General features: G+C 39.8%; 1 protein-coding gene across 1 annotated transcript in view; it reads left to right on the top strand.

Annotated features, from left to right (window-relative positions):
* Positions 1-20487, top strand: part of LOC122549657 (DNA topoisomerase 2-beta-like) — a 148289-nt gene extending 127802 nt beyond the window's left edge. The window contains exons 32-36 of the mRNA XM_043689461.2: positions 3369-3457; positions 6020-6136; positions 8249-8479; positions 8579-8670; positions 19985-20487. Of these exons, the coding sequence (XP_043545396.1) occupies positions 3369-3457; positions 6020-6136; positions 8249-8479; positions 8579-8670; positions 19985-20161 (706 nt within the window). The 3' untranslated portion in view covers positions 20162-20487. The remainder of the gene's footprint in view (positions 1-3368; positions 3458-6019; positions 6137-8248; positions 8480-8578; positions 8671-19984) is intronic.
* Positions 20488-26678: the final 6191 nt, after the last annotated feature.

The following is a 26678-nucleotide window of genomic DNA, read 5'->3' as shown; positions in this document are numbered from 1 at the left end:
TCAAAGAACTCAATAAGGTTTGTGAGGCACAATCTACCCTTCACAAAACCGTGCTGACTATTTTCTAGATGATTATAAATCCTATCTCTTATAACCTTTTCCAACACTTTTCCAACAACTGAAGTAAGGCTTACTGGTCTATAATTACCAGGATTGTCTCTACTCCCCTTCTTGAAAAGGGGAACCACATTTTCTATCCTCCAGTCTTCTTGCACTATTCCTGTAGACAATGACGATTTAAAGATCAATGCCAAAGGCTCGGCAATCTCCTTCCTGGCTTCCCAGAGGATCCTAGGATAAATCCCATCCAGCCCAGGGCACTTATCTATTTTCACACTCTGCAGAATTTCTAATACTTCTTCCCTGTGAACCTCAATCACTCCTAGTCTAGTAGCCTGTATCTCGCTAATCTCCTCGACAACATTGTCGTTTTCTAGAGTGAATACTGTCAAAATATATTCATTTAGTGCTTCCCCTATCTCCTCTGACTCAACACACAACTTCCCACTACTATCCTTGATTGGCCCTAATCTTACTCTTGTCATTCTTTTATTCCTTAAATACCTATAGAAAGCCTTAGGGTTTACCCTGATCCTATCCGCCAACAACTTCTCATGTCTCCTCCTGGCTCTTCTGAGCTCTGTCTTTAGGTCTTTCCTGGCTACCTTGTAACCCTCAAGCGCCCTAACTGTGCCTTCACATCTCATCCTAACATAAGCCGCCTTCTTCCTCCTGACCAGAGATTCCACTTCCTTCATAAACCACTGCTCCCGCGCTCTACAATTTCCTCCCTGCCTGACAGGTACATACTTTTCTAGGACACACAGTAGCTTTTCCTTGAATAAGCTCAACATTTCTAATGTGCCTATCCCCTGCAGTTTCCTTCCACATCCTATGCTTCCTAAATCACGTCGTAACTGCCTTTCCCCCAGCTGTAACTCTTGCCCAGTGGTATACACTTCTACCTTTCTATCACTAACGTAAACATAACAGAATTGTGATCGCTATCCCCAAAGTGCTCACCTACTTCCAAGTCTAACACCTGGACGGGCTCATTACCCAGTACCAAATCTAATGTGACTTCGCCCCTTGTTGGCCTGTCTACATACTGTGTCAGGAAGCCCTCCTGCACACACTGGACAAAAACTGATCCATCTATAGTACTCGTACTATAGTGTTCCCAGTCAATATTTGGAAAGTTGAAGTCCCCCATGATGAGAGGCATGGCACTCATCCACAGATTCAATCAATAAGCACATCGACCTGGACCCAAATATACCAGCCACTGCAGTGGACAGCTGGAACTGACAACCGGATGCGGCAGAGACAAACCACTATAAATCCAAGATGAGCCAATTTGACCTGTATGTCTTGTCCAAAGAAAAGTACAGAGGAAGGATGCAGCAGCCTTTGAAGTTGTTACTGCTGGCTGTACAGGAGCAGTAAGAGGAAAAGGCCTCAGAAGAATGTAATAAACTTGGCAGAACGAAAAAGGCTAACTGGTTATTCCTGTCCCAGAGTGTTCAGAAGTTGAACAGATTATGTGCAGATATCAGTGTGTCAAGAAAGACTGGTGCTCCCTCAGGAATCCATCCATCACAAAGCTGCAAGGTAGCCTGTGAATGACAAAATTGGGTGAGCCTGTAATGACAGTGGCACTGAAAATCACTGCAATGCCTCCTTTCATCCAAGAAACCTCCAGAGATATGTGCAGAATGTCCTAGTTGTACTATATTAAGGAGATGACAAATGCCCTTTTCAAAAATGCTGGAGATTTCATGTGAAACTGCACTAATCCTGATCATCTGGCTGAGTTCTGTTAGGTTTGAGGCCATTACAGGCTTTCCACTGATGCAGGATGCAATGGATTATACATACATGCTTATCAGACCAGCATAAAGCTTTGTAAACAAAGAGGGCCTCTACTTACCCTGATGCTACAGGATTACTGAAAGCACATCATGGAGTGATCGTAATGCACATGTACTCTGGTGCTTGTAGCTTCTATGCTGTTCAAGTCCCTCGCATAGCACCTTGCAATACAGAATCTGATTTTAGTGTATCTGGATGTGCTTCCATTTTTTGCATAACAAAGCCTTTAACCAGACTTTACTGTGCAAAACATGACTTCTTACAAAGTACAGTGATAGATTCATTTTTACTTGGAGTATTTTCTACTTGGTTACTTGTATGTATGATGGTTTGACATTATCAGTGAAAGGGAGTATTTTATTGAGTTAGTCTAAAGATTTTGTTGACTGATTGGATGGCTTCTAAAGAATATTTACTTAGCATCATTTGCTACAGAAAATTAATATTTAATAATCCAGTATCATCTATGATTTCTGTAAAGAAGCAAAAATAATTTCTTATTTTGTCTCTTTTTTTGAGCTGAACATTTTATTTCCATGGTTCAAAATTCTTATCTCATCCAAGAAATTGATTCCATAATTGTGACTACATTTGTATTAAATATATTACACTTTAAAACTTGTTGTGGTTCTGTTCGCCAAGCTGGGAATTTGTGTTGCAGACATTTCGTCCCCTGTCTAGGTGACATCCTCAGTGCTTGGGAGCCTCCTGTGAAGCACTTCTGTGATGTTTCCTCCGGCATTTATAGTGGTTTGTCTCTGCCGCATCCGGTTGTCAGTTCCAGCTGTCCACTGCAGTGGCTGTATATTTGGGTCCAGGTCGATGTGCTTATTGATTGAATCTGTGGATGAGTGCCATGCCTCTAGGAATTCCCTGGCTGTTCTCTGTTTGGCTTGTCCTATAATAGTAGTGTTGTCCCAGTCGAACTCATGTTGCTTGTTATCCATGTGTGTGGCTACTAAGAATAGCTGGTCATGTTGTTTCGTGGTTAGTTGGTGTTCAGGAAACGACATGACCAGCTATTCTTAGTAGCCACACACATGGATGACAAGCAACATGAGTTCGACTGGGACAACACTACTATTATAGGACAAGCCAAACAGAGAACAGCCTGGGAATTCCTAGAGGCATGGCACTCATCCACAGAGTCAATCAATTAGCACATCGACCTGGACCCAATATACCGACCACTGCAACGGACAGCTGGAACTGACAACTGGAAGCGGCAGATACAAATCACTATAAATGCCGGAGGAAACATTACAGAAGCGCTTCACAGGAGGCTCCCAAGCACTGAGGATGTCACCTAGACGGGGGGGCGAAATGTCTGCAACACAAATTCCCAGCTCGGCGAACAGAACCACAACAACGAGCACCCGAGCTACAAATCTTCTCCCAAACTTTAAAACTTGTTATGTATACGGAGTATTTGAACTTTCATTGTTCAAAACACATTTTGGTTTCCTACAAATTTGTGTTTTGTTTTCACTGTCTAGTGCCGGAAAGGTTAGTCCACAGCCTACAAAAAACCATGAACCAGAAAGCATATTCTCACCATCGTATCATGAGAGAATAGAAGAAGCAGGTAGGTCAAATGATTATCTGTGATAAAACTGTGAAGCTTTTGTTTTTGGTGGGGGGGTGTTCAAACAATTAACACAGCTGCATTATGTTGGAAATAGGTAATGCATATTATAGTCTAGCATATGATTAGCATTTATGTGCTGCTTTCTGGGGTTGTGCAATCTTTGGGCTGATATAATATCTTGTCAGGCCTCAACATTACTAGATTAGATTACTTAGTGTGGACACAGGCCCTTCGGCCCAACAAGTCCACACCGACCCGCTGAAGCGCAACCCACCCAGACCCATTCCCCTACATTTACCCCTTCACCTAACACTATAGGCAATTTAGCATGGCCAATTCACTTAACCTGCACATTTTTGGACTGTGGGAGGAAACCGGAGCACCCGGAGGAAACCCACGCAGACACGGGGAGAATGTGCAAACTCCTAGTGAAACATATTTAGTTCATACACTAATATTTTAGTTTGCTAAACACTTGGTAGATTACGTCAAACATTGGACTAGGCTGGCAAACTGATTATTGAGTAGACGTTTTGAGGAATCCAATATTATGGCCGTTTTATCCTATTTGTGTTTTGCTTTTCATTGGCGAAAAAGAATTAAGAAATTGCATTGTTTTCCGCAATTAATCATATAAGCGGGTAACCTAATTTGATACTCAATAGCAAATAGATAACATTGAATTTCTGTCCCAAATCTTGAAATTTCAAGATTAGTTGATCTCAGCTAGATGGAACTTAGAGCATGATAATTGGATTCAGCATGCCCAGGCTATTGAGAATAATTAACTGTAGTTTTCTTTTGAGTGTTCAGCAACTGGGTGGCAAGGATTTTCCAGTGTCTCAGTTAGCACAACCTTTGCTACTTTATAATGGGTTCATTTTAAGGTACCTCAGAAAACATTTCATGCATAATTTTACTTGCAATTCATCACTTTAAGTGAAGCCTGGTTTCCCACAGGAATCACTGTTGAAACATGAAAGTAAGATTAAGCAATTTGATTTTAAGTGAGGAACCCCCACCCCCAAGTGTCAGTATAACTTAAAATAAAACAAAGAACTATGGATGCTGGAGATGTGAAACATAAAAAAAACTGCTGGAAAAATTCAATAGATTTGGCAGCATCAGCAGAGACAAAAATCAGTTAATGTTTCGAGTAGAGACTTTCGTCAACTTTTTTTCTTCATAAATTTCTTCAGCAGTTTCTGTTTTTAACTGTTAAACATTTTGTTATCCTTTGTCAAACTCCATGGTTGCCTGCTCAAATGGCTTACTCAAGCAATCAAATATGCTTCTGCCGTCTCCACAGTCCTCCTTTCTCTCTGCCCCCCTCCTGCTTGACTGGGATCCCCCCATCACCTTCCCAGCTTGTTTCCCAGAATGCTGTACCTCAGCCTCTGTTCTTACCTTCAGATCCAGGTCTATTCTTCTCTTTGCTACTGGTTCCATTCTTGGATTCACTCGAAAGGTTTTGGACGCCACCTAGTGGCAGACAACAGTCAGTACCAGTAGTTCTGGAAGTCCAGCTGCTGCTTGCATTGCCAACCTCTGCCACTAGATGGATTTCAAAGTATTGCACCGAGAAGATGAATGCAGAAAGCTCATTTCTATCGCTATGAAGAGTCACCGAAGTCAAAACTTTAATTCTGCTTTCTTCCTATAGATGCTGCCAGACCTGAGTTTGGCCAGCAATTCCTGGTTTTGTTTCAGATCTCCCAGCATCCTGAGTTTTAGATTAGATTAGATTACTTAGTGTTGAAACAGCGCTTCGGCCCAAGTCCACACCGACCCGCCGAAGCGCAACCCACCCAGACCCATTCCTCTACATATACCCCTTCACCTAACACTACGGGCAATTTAGCACGGCCAATTCACCTAACCTGCACACTTTTGGACTGTGGGAGGAAACTGGAATACCCGGAGGAAACCCACGCAGACACTGGGAGAATGTGCAAACTGCACACAGTCAGTCGCCTGAGGCAGGGTTGGAACCCGGGTCTCTGGCGCTGTGAAGCAGCAGTGCTAACCACTGTGCCACTGTGCCGCCCACTTTTGGTTTAGTGCTTATCTCTTAAGTTCCACAGCTTACATCTCACCTCAAACTCTTCATTCCTCTCCTGCTGGATTCTTATGCACCTTTTTATTCAACCAATCTTTGCTCATACTGCAAATTGCCATGCTTCAGCTTCTGGAATTCCATCTCCCAGTACCTCTTCTGTACCTTCATTTCCTCATTTAGCATAGCTTTCTCACCCCTTTAAACCTAATTCTTTGATCACACTTCAGTTGTAGCTTAGTTGGTAGCCTGTTCACCTTTAAGTCAGTTGGTTTCATGCCCCTTTTCAGATAGTTAATATTTCCTCCTTTGGCTTGACTTCCATCTATTTGGATAATTTCTCTTATGAAGTGTTTCTGAATCAGTGCCCATCTTCCTCTGCCTTTGTAAAGTCCCCTCATGATATTTCAATGTTATAAGCAACTTTTGATGACAAGTTCTCATTAATGAACATGTAAACTTTACCATTACTAATTCGAGGTAATGTTTTATTTTCCCTTCAGATCTCTTAAAATCAGACAGTGATGAAGATTCATCGCCAGTGTATTCATCTCTCAGCAGTATTAAGAGCTCACACAAGGCTCCTGCCAAAATACAGACACTTCCACCTTCTAAGAAGGGTAAAAAGTTTTTTAAAAATCCTTTCATTTATTATAAAACTAAAGGTTGGGCCATATGGTGCTGGGGTCCCAATATTAGAAAAAAGGGTGAGGGGATTGGGCCAAAAATGGTAATGGCATTGCTAGAACTATGTTCTTTTTGTCGCCTTAGGAAACAATTTTGTTCTGACCGAGTCTCAGAAAAATCAAAACACTTGCAGTAAAAGCCTTAACCTATGGTAATAGAGTCCATCAGCTAAAAAGGTGGACTAACATAATGGCCATCATCAAAATTTAAAACCTAGAAAAATGAGAAGTGATTTCATTGAAATGCATAAAATTTATAGACTGCCTGTCAGGTCACAGATAAAGATGCTGTTACACCTTCCTGAAGAACCTAGAGTGTGGAATTAATATTTTGTTATGCATTCACAGGAGGTAGGCATTTTAACTTAGCAACACTGACAGTGGTTATATATTTCCAAGCCAAGGTGATGAGTGGGTTGACAGGAACTTGCATGCTGATGTTCCCATGGATTTGCTGCACTTGACCCAGGTGGTTGTGGTTGAGAGTTTGGAATGTGCTGTCAAAACGATTTTTGGTGAATTCATGAGTGCACTGTATAAATGGTATGTCCTGCTGCTGCTGCTGCTGACCGTCAGTGGCAGAGGGTGTGGATGTGGTGCCAATCAAGCAGATTATTTTGTCTTGGGTGGTGTCAAGCATCTTGAGTGTTGCTGGAGCTGCACTCATCCAGGCAACTGGGGAATATTCCATCACATTCCTGACTTGTAGCTTGTAGAGAGTGGACAGGGTTTGATCAGAAGGTGAGTTACTTGCTTCAGTATTTCTAGCCTCTGATTTGCTCTTGTAGTTATTGTATTGATATGGCCAGTCTAGTTCTGTTTCTGGCCTATGGTTTCCTTCAGAGTGTTGATTGTGGAAAATTTCGTAATCTTATTGAATGTTGATTCTCTTTTATTGGAGGTGGTCTTGCCTGGTATTTGTATAGCATTTTTAGTTCTGTTCCTCTAGACGTAAAGCAGAATGCTTGGTTGCTACTTTTTAAGACTAACTTGTAGCTAACCTTTTGTGATTTTAGCTGACGCTGCATCTACTCTGTCAACTGCACGTACAAGATGCCTTTTGAAGGTGCAAGACATGTTGATAAGACTGCTAAAAAGCATAAGTGATTTGTGTTTTTTTTTAAATTAGAATGAAAAGCATAAAAGCTGTGCTAACTCTTGTAAATTTCTTATTTAGCCACAATTTAGAAGAGGTGTTAGTGTATTGTGGAAGGTCCACAGGGATGAGCAACTTCAGTTATATAGAGAGGCTAGAGAATTTGGAATTTATTTGTCTCGAGAATAGTTTAGGGATTGAAGATTTCCTTTTTGGCTCTAATTACCCTATCCTTTCTTGTATTATTCTTCTACTTCGTATGTTTACAAAATTCATTTTTAATTTTCCCTTTTTTACATGATATTTGTTTTGGCTTCCTTTTTGCTTTTCTATTTTCTATATTCAGTTCTTATGTTCTTTAAGTCTTGATTTATGTTTTTAATTCTCAGCTCATCCAGAAAACTGTTTTTCTACCTAATATTTTTCGAAGTGCCTTATTTTTGATTCCAACTGTTTTAGCTACACTTTAAAATCAAACCTGCTTGATGCACCTAAATGCTGCCACATTCCTTTGTTTGCTGTGATTAATTTTCTACAACACACAGCACAGCAGCCCTGTCTTTTGTTGGATTAAAAATGCAAAGACTCAGAAAGCAGTCCTGGATACATTGTAGAAATCTCTCTCTTTCAATGCCACATGACAGTTGCACAATTTATTTATGATCACCGCAGTCACCCATGATTGTAGACCCACTATGTCTTAACGTTTTTCTAATTTGTTCATATTTCTCTTTCTCCATTCTTGCTTTAGAATATTTAGCAATCTGGCTCCTGACAGAATTAGAGCCCCAGTTTAATGCCTCAACTGTATTTAGATAGCCATTTGAGTCTTGGATTAACAATGTTGCCCTATTGGCTATCATTTATCTTTTTTACCCCACCTTAATATTTATTCTAATTTTGCTTTCTCATATAAATATTTATAATTCAATCTTCTCTTTCACCTCTAGTGACAAAGAAAACACCCACCACTGATAGTCCATCCAAACCCAAACGACCACCTAAACCAAAAAAATCAGAGCATATCGATTCTGACTCTGACTTTGGTTGTGGACTAACAAAAAAGGCAACACCAGCAAAACGGAAGCAGGCAGCTAAACCGAAAAAATCTGAATTTGTAGACTCTGATTCAGAATCAGACTTGGGTTCTGGCGTGTTAAAGAAATCAGGACCACCAAAAGGTGTGTATGATGTTTGTATCAACAGAAACAGTTCAATATTCTTCAGTTTACTTTAAAATGTCTCTTTCTGAAAAATAATACTGAGGACTTGTATAACAGGTAAAAGTCGAGGAAAGAAGAGAAAACAATCTGGCTCTGAAGATGATGAATATTCTCCTGTGAAGAAACCTAATAAATCATCAGCAAGCAAGGTCTGTATTAATTGTTATACGTTAGTTTCTGCTATAACATGGTAGTTCCGTTCTCCTGCAATCGCGTGTTATAAGAAAATTGCATAATAGCAGCACCATTTAAACTAATAGGGTCAGAATTGCTTTATAACCAATGCACGTTTTAAAAGTTAACGCTTGAGAAATGGTGTCCCCAATTTGACAAAATGCACGTTATAGCAGAATGAGTTCTACGACAAAAATAGTTTTTTCTTACTCCTTCTCTGGGTTAACTGATACCTAAATCAGCCAAAACGTCTATAAACAAACACAAAAATTATAGTAAATTTTCAAACTGTGATGTGGACCTCATCACCAAAATGACCTAGAACATGTCTGTCCATAAAAATATGGAATAAAAAAAGTACATTTGTTATAAAAATGGCTGAAATAAAATTTACAAGTGTTGTGTAATAAGCATCTCCCTACAAGAGAGATCGTCACCATCTCAGTTTGACATTTAGTGGCTTGTCATTGCCAAATAACTGCCAATGTTATGGAAGTCAGCGAGAAACTGAACCACATTAGTCTCACAAATTATATAGCTGGATTTTCAGAAGTGAATGAGTCAGTAAGTAGAATACTCAGTTTCAGCAATAATTATGTTTTATTTTGCCCTGGAAAAGCAATCTACTTTATCAGTGTGCATACTCTTAAGCTCAGCATCCGTTCAACATGCCAGATTTCTTCTTAATTTCAGGATGTGCTGCAATAAATTATAAAAGCTGCTTTGGCATCATGTTCAAAGCCAATAGGGCAACTGTGATCTGCTCAGAGTATGGGTAGGAGGTACATGGGAACACCAACGTTCCTTAATTGTTTCCAAATCAACATCTTGCCTAAAAGTATTTTTTCACTCACCCGAAAGGGTTCTAGAGATGTACAACACGGAAACAGATCCTTCGGTTCAACTTGTCCATGCTGACCAGATATTCCAACTCAACCTAGTCCTACCTGCCAGCACCCGGCCCATATCCCTCCAAGCCCTTCCTATTCATATACCCATTCAGATGACTTTTAAATGTTGCAATTGTACTAGCCTCAACCACTTCCTCTCACAGCTCAATCCATACATGTACCACCCTCTGAGTGAAAACGTTGCCCCTTAGGTCTCTTTTATATCTTGCCCCTCTCACCCTAAACCTATGCCGTCTAGTTCTGGACTCCTCCCCCCCCCAACCCCAAGGAAAAGACTTTGTCTATTTATCCTATCCATGCCCCTCATGATTTTATAAACCTCTATAAGGTCACCCCTTAGCCTCCGAAGCTCCAGGGAAAACAGCCCCAGCCTGTTCAGCCTCTCCCTGTAGCTCAGATCCTCCAACCCTGGCAACATCCTTGTAAATCTTTTCTGAACCCTTTCAAATTTCACAACATCTTTCCGATAGGAAGGAGACCAGAATTGCATGCAATATTCCAACAGTGGCCGAACCAATGTCCTGTACAGCCACAACATAACCTCCCAACTCCTGTACTCAATACTCTGACCAATAAAGGAAAGCATACCAAACGCCTTCTTCGCTATCCTATCTATCTGCGACTCCACTTTCAAGGAGCTATGAACCTGCACTCCAAGGTCTCTTTGTTCAGCAACACTCGCTAGGACCTTACCGCTAAGTGCATAAGTCCTGCTAAGATTTGCTTTCTCAAAATGCAGCACCTCACATTTATCTAAATTAAACTCCATCTGCCACTTCTCAGCCCATTGGCTCATCTGATCAAGATCCTGTTGTAATCGGAGATAACCTTCTTTGCTGTCCACTACACCTCAAATTTTGGTGTCATCTGCAAACTTACTAACTATACCTCTTTTGCTCACATCCAAATCATTTATATAAATGAGGAAAAGTAGTGGACCCAGCACCGACCCTTGTGGCACTCCACTGGTCACAGGCCTCCAGTCTGAAAAACAACTCTCCACCACCACCCTCTGTCTTCTACCTTTAAGCCAGTTCTGTATCCAAATGGTGAGTTCACTTTGTATTCCATGAGATCTAACCTTGCTAACCAGTCTCCCATGGGGAACCTTGTCGAACGCCTTACTGAAGTAAATATAGATCACATCTACTGCTCTTCCCTCATCAATCCACTTTGTTACTACTTCAAAAAACTCAATCAAGTTTGTGAGACATGATTTCCCATGCATAAAGCCATGATGACTATCCCTAGTCAATCCTTGCCTTTCCAAATACATGTATATCCTGTCCCTCAGGATTCCCTCCAACAACTTGCCCACCACCAAGGTCAGGCTCACTGGTCTATAGTTCCCTGGCTTGTCCTTACCACCCTTCTTAAACAGTGGCACCACGTTAGCTAACCTCCAGTCTTCCAACACTTCACCTGTGACTATCGATGATACAAATTGGTTCTTGTGGCAAAACTTCTTTCCATTTTTCTCAAGGGGAACTAAAGAATGGGTAGCCTTGTCACTGATGCTCAAGTCCTGACGTGTGATATACACAACAATAAATGTGAATGCCTTTCATTCTCTGTATTTTAATTGATGCCAATGCGTCTGTTTGTTTTGGAGTTTTCTCAGTCTCTAATGCAATTGTATCAATTTTTGGTCATACATTTCAGCTTGCTTTTCTGCAAATTAACTTCTCTGCAGAGAGCAATACATCTTGCAACCTAAGCAGTACTATGCGTGCACAATTCTTTATCCAAAATGCTCGGGACCAGCTAGTTTTCGGAATTCAGAATTTTTCGAATTTCAGAACAAGTGACAGTTTGGTGAAATTTTTTAAAAATCTTACTGGAGGAGCACACTCAGTGAATAAAACGTGCCTGGAAACAGAATCAAGGCCTGCATGCTGGGCACGCCCCCACACGTCACATTTGAGTGACATGCAGTGAGGGGGTGTCAACTGGGGTTAACTGTTTGCTCCGCAAACAACCTTGTTAATAAGAAAAAACTTGACAAAAAAAACCTTCGGACCTTGGAGCTTTTTGGGTTTCAGATAACGGGTTGTCTACGTACTACAAATTATGTCTAAAGAATGTAAAAGATCTTCTACTCAGTTATTCTTTAAATCGAAGATCATTTTGGGATGGTGTTGCATGCAATATTATTAAAACCAAGCCATTCATTTTCAATATTGTGCTGTTACAAGGAACTCCAGGATCTGGTGAAAGCTGACATTGTTAATTGACATAATATCATTCACTTACAAAAATCATCCTGGAACTCTCTTATTTTGAACGTTATAAAGATGTGCATGAATGAGCACCATTGTTAAGTACAACTGTAAGATGCCCACCAAAGCATTCACTATTTCTTGGAACAGAAGCTTAAGTACTCTCACATGGAGATTATTGGACCCTGGACATATATTCTTTAATCCCAACGCTTTCCATAACACCATCTCCCAATAATACTGATTTCCTTCAGTTCCTCCTCTTCATTAGTCCCTGAATTGGCCAACATTTTTGGGACATTATTTGTGCCCTCCTTTGTGAAGACAGTACCAAAACGTGTATTAATTGGTCTGCCATCTCTTTGTGCCAACTAGAACTTTCCCTGTATCTGACATTTCACATCTCTTGGTTGTTGGCTGGCAGAAGGCCTTTTGTCATCCACAACTCCTCATTCCACAGTAATCAGCTATTTGTTGCGAGCTGAATGTTCCTTTTTACTCACCCCTGGCCCGAGCTCATTTGTTGTATCCTTGCCCTGCCTCTTGAAATAGCAACTATGTAAAAAAATACTCATAGCTCACTTTTTTAAAAAGGTGTAGCATTCCCTTTACAATCTTAGGTTTTTTTAAAACAGTCCTTTCTCTATTTCAGACCAAAATCAAAAGAACAATAAAAAGGCGCATTTTTAAAATGCTGAATGTTTCTCCTTCTAGCAGAGCTAGGAATTACTCCTTTTTTTTAAAAAAAAAACAGGGAATTTAAGATAAAACATGACAGAGGTGAATTTTTTTTCCATGTGTTATCAGTCCTTGGAAAACTTCCTCTGAATATTTTTAAGACGCAGGTGGGTTCATCCTTGAAATATAAGGAATGAAAGGTAATCGGTACAGGCAGGGTTATCGAGTAATCGCATCAGCCATATCTTACTAAATAGCAGAACATGCTTGAGATCCAACTCCAGCTCCTAATTAGTGTTCAGAAGACCAGAGTATTTCACTCAGCAAATTGAGGCTCAATGGATTTTGCTCAATAGCTTCATGATATGAATGGCAGAGTAGGCTCAGAGTCAAGTGACCTACACCACCTAAATCATTTACTTGTCTATCATGTTTCCATATTGATACTGAGTGTGCCTTGCATATTGGTGCATTATAACAGTTCAGAATACCACCACAGAGATAGTTGTCAGATCTACGGAGCCTTGAATACTTCGTTTTTCATTGTGGGCCTTCCCTGGTTGAGATCTGGTAAGAGTTTGCAAAGTGTGATAGTGACAAGCTTTTCCAAATAATTTCTCTAGCCATTGCTTCATTCTTGAAGTTTCTTGATGAAAGCTGATCTTTGTTAGAGATTAAGAATACTTGTTTAAGTGACTTAGATGCATTTTGTTGTTTTTGACAAACTTCAATATTGATTTGATTATTTACAGATGCAGATGGATTAGAAAGATTATCTAGATGTTACTCCCCACCGCTAAATGGCGGCTTCTGATTTAGCTGGTTGCTCTTTTTTTTAAACAGAACAGTGGGTACTACAGTGGCAGACATCATTTTTACTGCCTTTTATTGGGAGTGATGGCAGCAAATGTGACTGGTTCCGCATCAAACTAAGTCTAATCACTGATAGAATTCTTGGTAGGAAACCTAGCACCTGGCTCCTGGAGCCTGTCAATGATTTAATTCTCCATTCTAGTGTGTTAGCTATTCTGTTTTGAAAGATTTTTTTTCTGGTTGTGTTCTTAACTCTACCTTCTACTCTTGCATTCTTCATAGGATCAGTACAGATGAACAATCAGCTTAATAATGAAAAATATATATCTTTACTGTGCCTTGGTTTGTGCAGTCGTAGATCATTTGATCTGTCAAACATGTGGCTACTCTTTGTGCGTACAATTTGAGGCCCTCTCTGTTCTTTCCCCATAACCTTGCAAATTACTTTTTGAGAGTTCATACATTTCCTGTAGAAGTTACTGTGGAATCTGCTTCCACCAACTTTTTATATTGTGCACTCCAGATCAATGTAAAACAGATTTTAAACATTTCAACTTCACTCTGGTCCTTTAGCCAGCCGCTTTCAATACATCTACTATTTGAAACAGTATCTCCTAATTTTCTCTCAATACTTCACAACTTTGAACACCTTTATTAAAAATATCGTTAATCTCTGCACTATATTTGACTAATTTGGAAAAAAGTATTTGCTGCTATGCTCTACTTCTTGAAAATCAGTTTTGGATCTGTTTTGCAATCATGTCTATTATGGGGCAGCATATCAAAAGCTTTATGAAAGCCCTCAGCACTACTGTCATAAACCTTTTGTTACTTCAAAGATTTCAATAAGGTTTGTCAGACACAACCCCCTTTCACAAATCAGGATGGCTGCCATTTATTAGTCCAAATTTTTCCAAGCAATTAATTTAAATGAAGTTGTTTATTGTTTTCTTTGGCTGTCTACAATAGCTATGACATTGCTATCATAAGGGTTTAACTCTAAATCTACTTGCATTGTAACCTAAACAAAGCCCAATATCCAAAAATGTTCCCAGTTGGACAGCTAGCTCAGAGAGCTGATTCAGTCATGATGAATTGAATGTCTTCCTTCCGTACTCTAATCCCTTCCATACTCTAATTAATGCAGGAAAGGACCTGCTTATCATTTTTTGCTTTGCTGTGGTATGCTACCAAAATATACATTTTAATTTGAAGTACCTGATCTACTTTATTTTGTGCAGCCATAGATGGCTCTGATAGAGCAGGCACCATGTTGATGCATTATCCCTGTTGACTGCGAAACAACTGTTTGTAATGCAGTCTTCTAAACAATAATTATTGCAAAGTCCCTGAAACACTCTTTAATAGGTGTCTTTAATCTTGTTCCAATAATGCTGGTGACATGGTTGAGGCATCAGTAGCAACAGTCATCAGTTTAAAATTGAGAGAGAATTTCTTTCTACATTATTTTTAGAGCATGTGATACTTTCCTGCAGTGACTGACTGGCTAAGGTAAACTCACTGCACAAGGGGTGAACATATTCATACTGGTTTTTGATGCCATTTATGGTTCAGTCTGTAACAGATTTATGAATATTTGAAGGTGGAGGAACTTGGGGAGAGAAGTGCAGTAAGATTAAAGAGACATTGGGTTAAGTGGGTGAAATATTATGAGAAGCCCAAAAATGCAATTTATACATGTTCCCACTGATAACAATATTAATCTAACATACTTTGTGATGACATTTTTCATTATGTTTGAACATTGATCCAAGTTGTCCATTAAAACAGCAAAAAGGTATCTTCTTTCCCTTTTAGAGAAATTAGAAATGCTTAGAGACCCAGAATAATTTTGAAAAGTCCTCTAATGGTCACTTTGTCAGTTTTATGTTCTTGGTGCAAAATTAATAATGTCTCTTTGGGATGACTCTGTTGGACATCATTTTTGGTTGCTATCACAAACGTCTTGATCTGTTTTCCTTCATGAACAGGATATTAGAATTTGCCTGCTAAAGGCATTGCTTACCAAATTAAGAACAGGTGTTCCCTAGACACTAAAGTGATTATAGCTTTCACAATATTCTAAGCATTAATCTCATTGTCTCAAACTTGCATTGATAATTTGCAGGTTGACTATAACTCACTAAATGAATTAGGGTGGACATGTGCTTCCATTAAGTTTATAAGACTAATTAGTAAATGTTTTGTTACACTAGATGAAAATACAGTGGCTAAATGTTGCAGCTTATGTTAGTTCCTATGCTTCTGTAGTGTTATTTGAATTAGCTATGAATGTTGATTGTGGGGAATCTACATCAACAGTTTGCACACTTAAATTCACTCGTGGGACATGGGCCTTGCTGTCTGGCCAGCATTTATTGCCTGCTCCTAGTTGCCCTTGAGAAAGTGGTGAAGAGCTGCCTTCTTGAACCGCTGTCATCCATGTGCTATAGGTAGACCCTCAATTCTCTTAGGGATGGCTTTCCAGGATTTTGATCCAATGACACTGAAGGAATAGTAATATATTTCCACATCCGGATGGTGAGTGGCTTGGAGCGGAACATGTGGGTTATGGTGTTCCCATGTACCAGCTGCCTTTGTCCTTCCAGATGCAAGTTATTGTGGATTTGGCAGATGCTGTCTAAGGATCTTTGGTGAATTTCTACAATGCATCTTGTAAATACTGCTACTGAGTGTCAGTGGTGGAGAGAGTGAATGCTTTTGATGTGGTGCCAATAACATTGGTTGCTTTGTCCTGGATGCTGTCAAACTGCTTGAGTGTTGTTGGAGTGTTGTATTCCGTCACACTCTTGACTTATACCTTCTGGACAGTAGACAAACTTTGGGGAGTCAGAGGAGAGTTACCTGCTACAGTATACCTAGCCTCTGACCTGTTGTTGTAGCTACTTATATGGTGAGTCCAGTTGAGTTTGTTGAAAATTGTGAATTCAGTGATGGTAACGATATTGAATATCAAAGGACAATTGTTAGATTGTCTATTATTGCAAATGGTCATTGTCTGGTATTTGTGTGCTGAATATTGTCCAGGTATTGCTGCATTTAGCTATGGACCCCTTCAGTATCTGAGGAGTTATGAATGGTCCTGAACATTGTGCAGACCTTGATGAATGTCCCTCCTTCTGATCTCATGATGGAAGGAAGGCCATTGATGAAGCAACTGAGATGGTTGGGCCGAGGATACTACCCTGAGAAACTCCTGCAGAGACGTCCTGGAGCTGAAGTGACTGATTTCAGACAACTTCAGCCATCTTCCTGTGTGCCAAGTATGATTCCAACTAACAGAGAGTTTGCCCTCAATTCCACTGATTCCAGTTTTGCTAGGGCTCCTTGATGCTGCACTTAGTCACATGTGGCTTTGATGTCAAGAGCTGTAATTCTCACTTTGCCTGTGGAACCAGTCTGTAATGAGGTCAGGAAGTGATTGGCCCCTCTGAAACTCAAATTGGACACTAGTGAGCAGGGTATTACTGAGTAGGTGCTGCTTGATCGCATTTTTAATGACACCTTCCATCATTTTACTGATGATTGAGAATAGATTGAAGCGGTAATTAGCTGAATTAGAATAGTTCTGCTTTTTTGTTTACAGGACATACCTGGGCAATTTTCCACTTCACCAGGTAGATGCCAGTGTTGGAACTTTACCAGGCCAGCTTGGTTAGGGAAGCAACAAGTTCTGGAGCACAAATCTTCGGTACTACTGCAGAATGTTGTCAGGATTCATAATCTTATCAGTATCCAGTGTCTCCAATGATGTCCAGATATCACCTGGAATGAATCAAATTGGCTGAAGACTTGGATCTAGGATGCTGTGGAGCACTGCAGGAGGTTGAGATGTATCACCCACTCAGCGTTTCTGGCTGAAGGTTGCTGTGAATGGTTCAGCCATATCTTTTATACTGCTGTGTTGGGCTGTACTGGCATTGAGGATGGCGATATCTGTGGAGCCTCCTCTTCCAGTGAGTTGTTTAATTGTCCACCATTGTTTATTACTGGATGTGACATGACTGCAGAGCTCAGAAAAAGCTAAGTGATCCCACTACCAACAGATCAGATGTATCATTTGTTGCTTATACTGGTTAGCATGCAAGTAGTCCTGTTTGGTAGCTCTCATTTTTAGGTGTGTCTCGTGCACTCCTGGCATACCCTCCTGCAGTATCCATTGTACAAAGGTTGATCCCCTGGTGGAGGATGCGCCAGGTCATGAGGTTACAGACTGCTAGAATTCTGCTCCCATTGATGGCCTACAGTGCCTCATGAATGCCCAATACTGAGTTGCTGGATCTGTTCAAAGTCTGTCCCATTTAGTACAATGATAATACCCTCCATTGTATTATGTGGCACTTTCAGTATGAAAGTGGGAGCTCATCTACACAAGAACTGTGTGGTGGGCACTCCAACAAGTACTGTCGTGGACAGATGGATCGGCAGCAAACAGGTTGTTAAGGATGAGGTCAAGTATATTTGCCCTCTTTATGCAAATAAGTTGTACTGAAGGGTCAGTTTCCATGCTGTATGACTCTAAGGTTCCCTCATCACCTCTCGTGGCCCTCGTCAGCATCTACGTCCTTTAGGACCCGACCAACTTGATCAGTAATGCTGTTAAGCCGCTCTTGGTGATGGATGTTAAAAATCCCCCCCATCCAGAGTACATTTGTGCTCTTGCCCCCTTTGTGCTTCCTCCAAGTGTTGTTCAACATGGCGCAATACTGATTAATCATTTGAGGGAGGAGAGTACATAGTAATCAATAGGAGGTTTTCTTGCCCATATTTAACCTTATCCCATGAGATTTCATGGGATCCAGAGTAAACATTCAGGACTCCTTGGGCAACTCACTCCCCTCTCTATATCAGTGACACCATCTCTGCTGGGTCTGTCCTGCCATTGAGAGAGGCCATATCCAGGGATGGGGATTGTGTTGGTGGTAGGAATAGTCGTACTGATAGAATTGTACCCACAGACAATGTGAGGCCGTTACTTGACTAATCTGTGCCTGGGTCAATGCCAGGTAGTCCATCCAGTTTCATTTCTTTGTTGAGATTTTGTATTGATTGAAACAACTGAGTGACTTGCTAGGCCTTTTCAGAGGGCAGTTGAGAGTCTGGGTAGTCAGTACTCCATTCACCATCAGTTGCTGTGTTTCACTACATTGTTCTAGGTAGATTTGTGATGTGTTACTGTCCATTTCAAGTTGAGATTGCAAGTTTCCTTTTAATCAAAAGGTGTAACGTTTGGCGATTTGAAGCTGTAAAAACCTCACTTAAGATGGTTAGAAATGTCTAAGCAGTATTGAAGTTGTTTTCATTTATCATATGGAACTTGTTTTATTTTAAAATTTGATGATCCATATATAGCTGGATTAGCATCATTCATGTTAGGTGTTCAAATTGTGTGTATATCCTGCTGTTGTAGAAAAAAAATTGTGCACTTGCAAAGTGCAGTTTAAATGCTTGTATTTTCTTGTTTCTTCAGTTTCTTATTTTTAAAGCTGTGTGCTAGATCTCCTTGGCACAAGGTATTGATGAGATGTTGATTTGTCATTGAATTCATCATATTGTTTGATATCCAGATAACATAGTAATTGAATCCTAATCTTTTTTTTCTAAAAATTGAATGCATATCACATTATAGAAAACCACCAAGCCAATATCCATTTTCTACCATCTCATTATTTGCACTGAAAAGAAATATTGGACCTTAATAGGCTAAATGGTCCTATTTCATATCATGCCAATGCTGGTTTGCTTTTGTTTTCTGATGTGCCGTGTATGGGATTCCCCTTCAGTTTCCTCACCAATTTGCACATTCCAATCCAAGCCTTGTTTTTGTACACACTGGATTGAAACAAAGTTTATATCAGTCTGTTTTTCATAAGGGTCATTGGTTGCAATGGTAGTGCCCCTACCTTTAAGCCAGGAGGCTTAGATCAAATCCCACCTGTTCCATAGGTGTGTAATAACCTCTCTAAACAGAATGATTAGAAAACATGAGTCCTGTTCATTCTCTGCGTGTAGCAATGGAACTCTTCGCCAGCCTGCAAAAGTAGCTTATCAGAAATTTGTACATTTTAACCAACCATTATTACTTTGCATTATTCAAGACAGCAGTTTCACTAATGCAAACCAGGTTCAGAATGCTGAAGAATCCTATTTTATTTTGAACGCATACTGTAAAAGAGATCATATTAATGGTAGTGATTTAAGCTGCGGATGAGTCATTAGATTTTATGAAGTTCATGATTAATATATACATAAGCTTCTTAAAACTTTCTTCAATCCTAATTGGAATTTCTTGTCATTCTGTTATGTACTTGTCTCATGTTAACTTCCAAAATTTTAATACTTGCTGTTCCTGTCAAAGAACTGCAGGTATGGGCAGAGCAGACTTGTAAATGAGAGCAGGAGAATCTGCAGATAATGTTACATTAAAGGGAAAGGAAATGTAATTGACCTTACAGGAGCAGTCCAATAGATTTTTTAAAAAGATGTACTTTTTTATATTTGCTGTGATTGGTATAGTAAAACAAACATTATTCCAATCTAGATTCATGCATGCAACAACTTTCCTTTCTTCTTATCTGTCAAAACTTTACTAAACTTAAAAATAGTTCTGAATTGATTTTAAGTATTGCTATCTATTTTAACCCTAGAAATCTAAAAAATCAATATATGATGATGAAGATGGTGAAAATGATTTTGAACCAGCTGATAGTGTTCGAAGCGCACATCCTGATGCATCTCAGTCTAGGCTGGGCCGAGCCAAGAAAGAGGTGAAATATTTTATAGAATCAGATGAAGATGACTATGACGATGATATGTATGATTAACTGTTTTAAAAAATTGAAGCAAAATAATGTATCTTGTGTCTCTTTATTTTTGTCTCTTCTATCTGGTTCTTTTGTACATTTGGCTCGGTTTTTGTGAAATTGTACCTGTTTTTATTGTGTGTAGATGTTCTTAACATTTTATCATGCATACATGCAATTTTATTCACTTTTTTACTTCGTACAAAATTCATGTCTGTTTTGAGTAGTCTTGTAGAAATGTAATAGAATGCTGAAAGCACATTTTAACTGTTTAAGTGAAAAAGAATTGCAAATCTGAATGCGCTTTTTTTTTAAAAATGATCTTGAAATAAACTTTTAGAAATGGACTTTTGTGCAGTGATCGCATTACTATTAAATAAACAGATAGACGTGATCAATACTTATTTATATAAGTTTGCTATCATTCTACCATAATTCACAAAAACATTATTTAAAAAGACACCAAACCACATAGTATGATCTTGGGAATAGATGGCCAAAAGCTTAAGCATAAAACCCAATTTTACATAACATATCCTGTGTGAAGTAAGTGCAAAGGACTTAATGATTTAGGAAGGGTGTACTATGGCTTTAGGCCTTCACAGTGAAAGGCAGTACCATTAGTGAAAGAACAATTGAAGTTGGCGATGCTCAGCCAGCCCGAATTAGATGAGTGCAGGTATCTTGGAGGACTTTTGAGGCCTAAAGGGTTACTGCAATGAGGATAAATGTAGGAAATAGGAGCAACAATAGACCCATCGAAAGTGCTCCAGCATTCAGTATGTACTTGCTGACCCTCAATCTCAATGGCATATTCTTGCACTCTCGCTCTCTCAAACCCTGGGTGGAGCCAGGCATTGGAGGAATGTGAAAACAAGGATAAGAATTTAACATGTTAATATCAACAGTGTTGCAGGTCAATAAGCAACACTGATAGATGAACATGACCTGGTACTAACAATAAAGTAGCCAGCCTATTCTGAGGATTGGCTGTCTCAGTCAAATTGCAATTTCACACCTATATGTTTGCAGTAGAACTGAAATCCACATGATTAGCCAGCAATTCCAATCTGACTCCTTTAAAAGTACAGAGTACACCTGAAATCGCACATTTCTCTCATTAGGCAGGATAATTAGGAAGTCAAACCATACCCTACCTTTCATAGCAGTAATTGTTATATTCTGTGATTTTTAAATATCCAGCAGCAGAACCAGCTGCCAGAACAGCTCCAGTGAAAGGGATATAGGTAAGTGTTGGCTTAGGATTGCAGTTGGTTAAGGGGTTGGCATGCCAGTTAGATACAGTGCCAGGTAAGTGATGGAGTGTGTTGGTGGGGGATTAGCAGGCAAGTTTGGAGACCTGTGGGTTGTTGGTCTAGCAGAGAGAGGGGTGTTCAGATGGTAGTGGCAGAGAAGTCAGGCCAGCTGGTTTGGATAGATTTGGGTCGAGATCAGATACTGGGGATGGGGAAAGGATGGGCAAAATCATGTGTCATTGGGAATGGTTATTGGGTCCAAAGAGTAAAAAGGGTTTGGGGATGGTGAAGTTGATGAGGTAGGGAGGTGTGAGTTAGGGAGGAAATTATATGGCCCCTTGCAGAAATATTTGTATCATCTATAACTACGGTTTGGGTGCCAGGTGACTGGAGAATGGCTAATGTTGTGCCTTTGTTTAAGAAAGGATGCAAGAAATCTGGGAACTATAGGCTTGGGAGTCTGGTGGTGGATAAGTTATCGGTAGTAACTCTGAAAGATAGGATTTATACGCATTTGGAGAGGCAAGGAATGAATAGGGATAGTCAGCATGGTTTTGTGCAGGAAATTTGTTTCTCACAAACTTGATTGAGTTTTTGAGGAAGCATTTTGAGAAAACAAACCAGGGCAGGGCTCATGCAATTAAAAGTTGGGCCTTGGGTAGTGTTGTAGAGCAGAGAGACCGAGGCATCTAGGTATGTAACTGTTTGAAGTTTGCATCACATGTAGATTGGGTGGTTCACAAGCTGTTTAGCATGCTTGTCTTCATTGCTCAGATCTTTTGAATATAGGAGTTGGGACATTATGTTGAGGTTGTACAGGATGTTGGTGACACCTCTTCTGGAGTACTGTGTCCAGTTCTGGTCACTCTGTTATAGGAAGGATATTGAGGAAGAAGATTGCGGCAGAGTGGTAGACAATAGATACTACCAGCAAAACTAACGTAATTTATAAAAAACCATGCAAGAACTGTAAACAAAAAATTACATTGGACAAACAAGCCGGAAACTTGCCACCAGGAAACCAGAAATGACATCACCCACCTTAAGAAACCAAGACCTATAAACAGAGGTGGGAAATACCACCAGCGCTTCAATGGAGGCTGTCACTGCTGCTGTTACCTAGTCATGGTGATGAATTGTCTGAAAACAAACCTTGCAGCTCAGTGAGCTCACTTCCATACTTATCATCAACCTGAGCTACAAATCTTCTCAAAAATCGCTAGCAGTAGACATCGTCTACTTGGACTTTATTAAAGCCTTTGTCAAGGATCTGAATGGTAGACTAATTAGTAAAGTTAGATCACAGGATTTAGGGTGAGCTTACCAGTTGGATGTGAAATTGGCTTAATAGCAGAATACAGTGATGGGGAAGACTTGTTTCAGACTGGAGGCCTGTAACCAGCAATGTTCCACAGGAATTGGTCCTGGGTCCACTTCTGTTTGTCATTTGTGAAAATGATTTAAATGAGAATATTGAAGACTCTGTGTCATTCACAAACTTACTAACCATGATTGGTGTCATAGTGGATAGTGAAGGTTACCTAAGATTACAAAGATCTTGATCATTGGGTCAATTGGCTGAAGAGTGGCAGATGGAGTTTAGTTTGGAAAAATGCGAGGTATTGCATTTTGAGAAAACAAACCAGGGCAGGGCTCATGCAATTAAAAGTTGGGCCTTGGGTAGTGTTGTAGAGCAGAGAGACCGAGGCATCTAGGTATGTAACTGTTTGAAGTTTGCATCACATGTAGATTGGGTGGTTCACAAGCTGTTTAGCATGCTTGTCTTCATTGCTCAGATCTTTTGAGTATAGGAGTTGGGACATTATGTTGAGGTTGTACAGGATGTTGGTGACACCTCTTCTGGAGTACTGTGTCCAGTTCTGGTCACTCTGTTATAGGAAGGATATTAGTAAATCAGAGAGGATGCAGAAGAGATTTACCAGGATGATGTCAGGAATGGTGAGTCTGAGTTATGGGGGAGGTTGGGTAGGCTGGGATATTTTTCACTGGAGTGTAGGAGGTTGAGGGGTGACTTTTGTCGATACTTATAAAGTCTTGTGGGATATAGATAAGATGAATGGCAGGTGTGGTTTTTTTTCCTAGGATGGGGTATTTCAAGACTAGGGGACACATTTTTAAGGTGAGAAGACAAAGATTTTAAAAAGACTTGAGGGGTAATTTTTTTGCATGGCAAGTGATTCTTGTGTAGAATATATTTCCAGAGGAAGTTGTAGATGTGGTTACAGTTACAATGTTTAAAAGACGTTTAGATAAATATATGAATAAGATATCTGGAGGGGTATGGACTAAAAGCAAGCAAGTGGACTGGTTTAGTTTGGGATTATGGTCAGCGTGGATGGTTGAATTGACAGGTTTGTTTCTGTGCTGTATGACTATTATTTAAGTCTCTGAGTGGTGAATTGGTAGCATGGTCAATGCAATAATTACCCAGGAGTTAGAATAGGTTTTCAACATTTTCCTGGATAATTACTAGCTTAACTGAAGGAGAGCCCTCTTATATGCCTTGACTTTAATGGATTCAGTTGGAGGAATACAGATTGCCTATGAGAATTTTCAAGTTCCTGACCAATTTAGAAGTCAGGGAGTCTGCTGCGTCTGAGATTGTATATGGTCCAGACACAATCCCAGTCTACACTGCTCCAGAGACTAACTGACCATCAGAACATCTGAGCCGTGGTGTTTGAGGGAACAATGCTAGGAGAAATGGCCAAAGATTTCCAATTTTAAGGCAAAATAACAAAAGAATCTTGAGGCTTCGAGGAAAACATTCAAAATCTCTTTGAATTTCAAAAATAATTTACAAGTTTGATCGTAATTTTTTTAAAATCAAAGTTACAAAAATATTATGGATAGATTATTTTTGTGCTGAAAGCCTGAAACAATGTTCTATTGATTTTATTTTTAATTGAAGTGAAATGGTCATATTTCCCTTAGAGAAAATGGCAATGTATGAAGAATAATTCCTGTGATGGCTTTCTTTGCTTTTAAAATTTATCATTGCTTTGTTGCACAATTTTATATTGAATCAGGTTAGTGTTTATTTGAGAGAGAGCAAGAGATTTACACAGGTAAGTTGAACACCTATGCTTCCTCCTTCCTATATCAAATTCACTAATTTTACATTTTTAACCTTATTTTTCCAAATAACGTGGGAATAAACATTGATTATTAAATGAGGATTGGAAATTTAAGTGGCAAAAGAAGTTGAAATGGTTCTAAACCATAAAAAGAATGAGTACAAGTCAGAAATTTTGCTTTTAGCAATATACATTAAAGGAAAAAATAAATTATGTAAAGCTATTAAATCAGGAGAAAGAAATAAACCTGAGAAAACAAAACAGGAGAAGCTAAGGTGTTTGAACCATTCTTTGTACAAATGCATAGACTATAAGGAACAAATCTGATTGAATTGCAGTTGCAATTTCAAGTCAAAAGGGTAAGAAATGGAATGCATAATCATGACATAGCTGCAAAACAGAGTGCTACGCAGATTTATCAGAATGATGATATTCAGAAACTTGGTCTTTTGAGGAAAAGCATTCAAAGAATTGGGACCCTTGTATGAAAAAAAAGTTCATTGTCTATTTTGATTTGATTTATTATTGTCAAATGTACCTCTGTACAGCAATAAGTTTTGTTTTACGTGCTGTACAGGCAGATCATAACATGCAAAGATCATAGGATGGATTGAACAGAATGAAGAATACAATGTATAAGTTAAAAAGAAGGTACCTAAAAAGCAAGATCAACATTCGTTTTGAAATTTGAGGGGTCTGTTCAGAAGTCTAATAACAGAAGGGAAGAAGCTGCTCTTTAACCTGGTGGTACTTTAACTGTTTGTATCCTCTGCCTGAATAAAAAGGTTGGAAGAGATTATAAGCGGAGTGGAATGAATTGATGATGACGATGACTATGATGATGACATCGGCTGCCTTTCTGAGCCAACAAGGTGGAGTCAATGGATGGAAGCTTGGCTTGTGTGATGGTCTGGCTGTGCACACAACTTTCTGCAGTTTTCTACAGTCCTGGGCAGAGCAGTTGCCACATCAAGCCATGATGCATCCAGATAGAATGCTTTCTTTCGTGTATCTGTAAAAGTGAGGGTCCTTAGGAAAGTGCTGAATTTCCTTAGCCTCCTGAGAAAGAAGTAGTGTTGTGCCTTCTTGATCATCGCGTTAATGTGGGTGGTCCAGGACAGATTATTGGTGATTGTTACTTCTGGGAACCTAACGGTCTCAATCATCTCCAACACAGCTCCATTGATCGAGATGGGCATTTTCTCCTCTTTGCTTCCTGAAGTCGATGATTAACTCTTTAGTTTTAAGTGGGTAACTTTTTTAAACAATGACTACTTGTTCTAGATTCACCTGCAAGAGGAAACATCCTTTCCTTATCCATTCTGTTAAGAATCCATTGTATTTTATGTTTCAGTCAAATTGCCTTATTCTGTTCTGAATTTCAACAGATATAAGCTGATCTTTCAATAGACAATAGACAATAGGTGCAGGAGTAGGCCATTCAGCCCTTCGAGCCTGCACCGCCATTCAATATAATCATGGCTGATCATTCCTAATCAGTATCCTGTTCCTGCCTTATCTCCATAACCCTTGATTCCACGATCTTTGAGAGCTCTATCCAACTCCTTCTTAAATGAATCCAGAGAGTGGGCCTCCACTGCCCTCTGGGGCAGAGCATTCCACACAGCCACCACTCTCTGGGTGAAGAAGTTTCTCCTGAGCTCTGTCCTAAATGGTCTACCCCGTATTTTTAAGCTGTGTCCTCTGGTTCGGCACTCACCCATCAGTGGAAATATGTTTCCTACTGCCAGAGTGTCCAATCCTTTCATAATCTTATACGTCTCAATCAGATCCCCTCTCAATCTTCGAAACTCAAGGGTATACAAGCCCAGTCGCTTCAGTCTTTCAGTGTAAGGTAATTCTGCCATTCCAGGAATTGACCTCGTGAACCTACGCTGCACTCCCTCAATAGCCAGAATGTCTTTTCTCAAATTTGGAGACCAGAACTGCACACAGTACTCCAGGTGTGGTCTCACCAGGGCCCTGTACAGCTGCCGAAGCACCTCTTTGCTTCTATACTCAATTCCTCTTGTTATGAAGGCCAGCATGCTATTAGCCTTCTTCACTACCTGCTGTACCTTCATGCTTGCCTTCATTGACTGGTGTACAAGAACACCCAGATCTCTCTGTACTGCCCCTTTACATAAATTGATTCCATGGAGGTAGTAGTCTGCCCTCCTGTTC

Source organism: Chiloscyllium plagiosum, unplaced genomic scaffold (genome assembly GCF_037043375.1).
Source record: "Chiloscyllium plagiosum isolate Xiang-an unplaced genomic scaffold, Cpla_swu_hap1 HiC_scaffold_5, whole genome shotgun sequence".
NCBI lineage: Eukaryota > Metazoa > Chordata > Chondrichthyes > Orectolobiformes > Hemiscylliidae > Chiloscyllium > Chiloscyllium plagiosum.
This window is presented reverse-complemented; position numbering and strand designations above follow the sequence as displayed.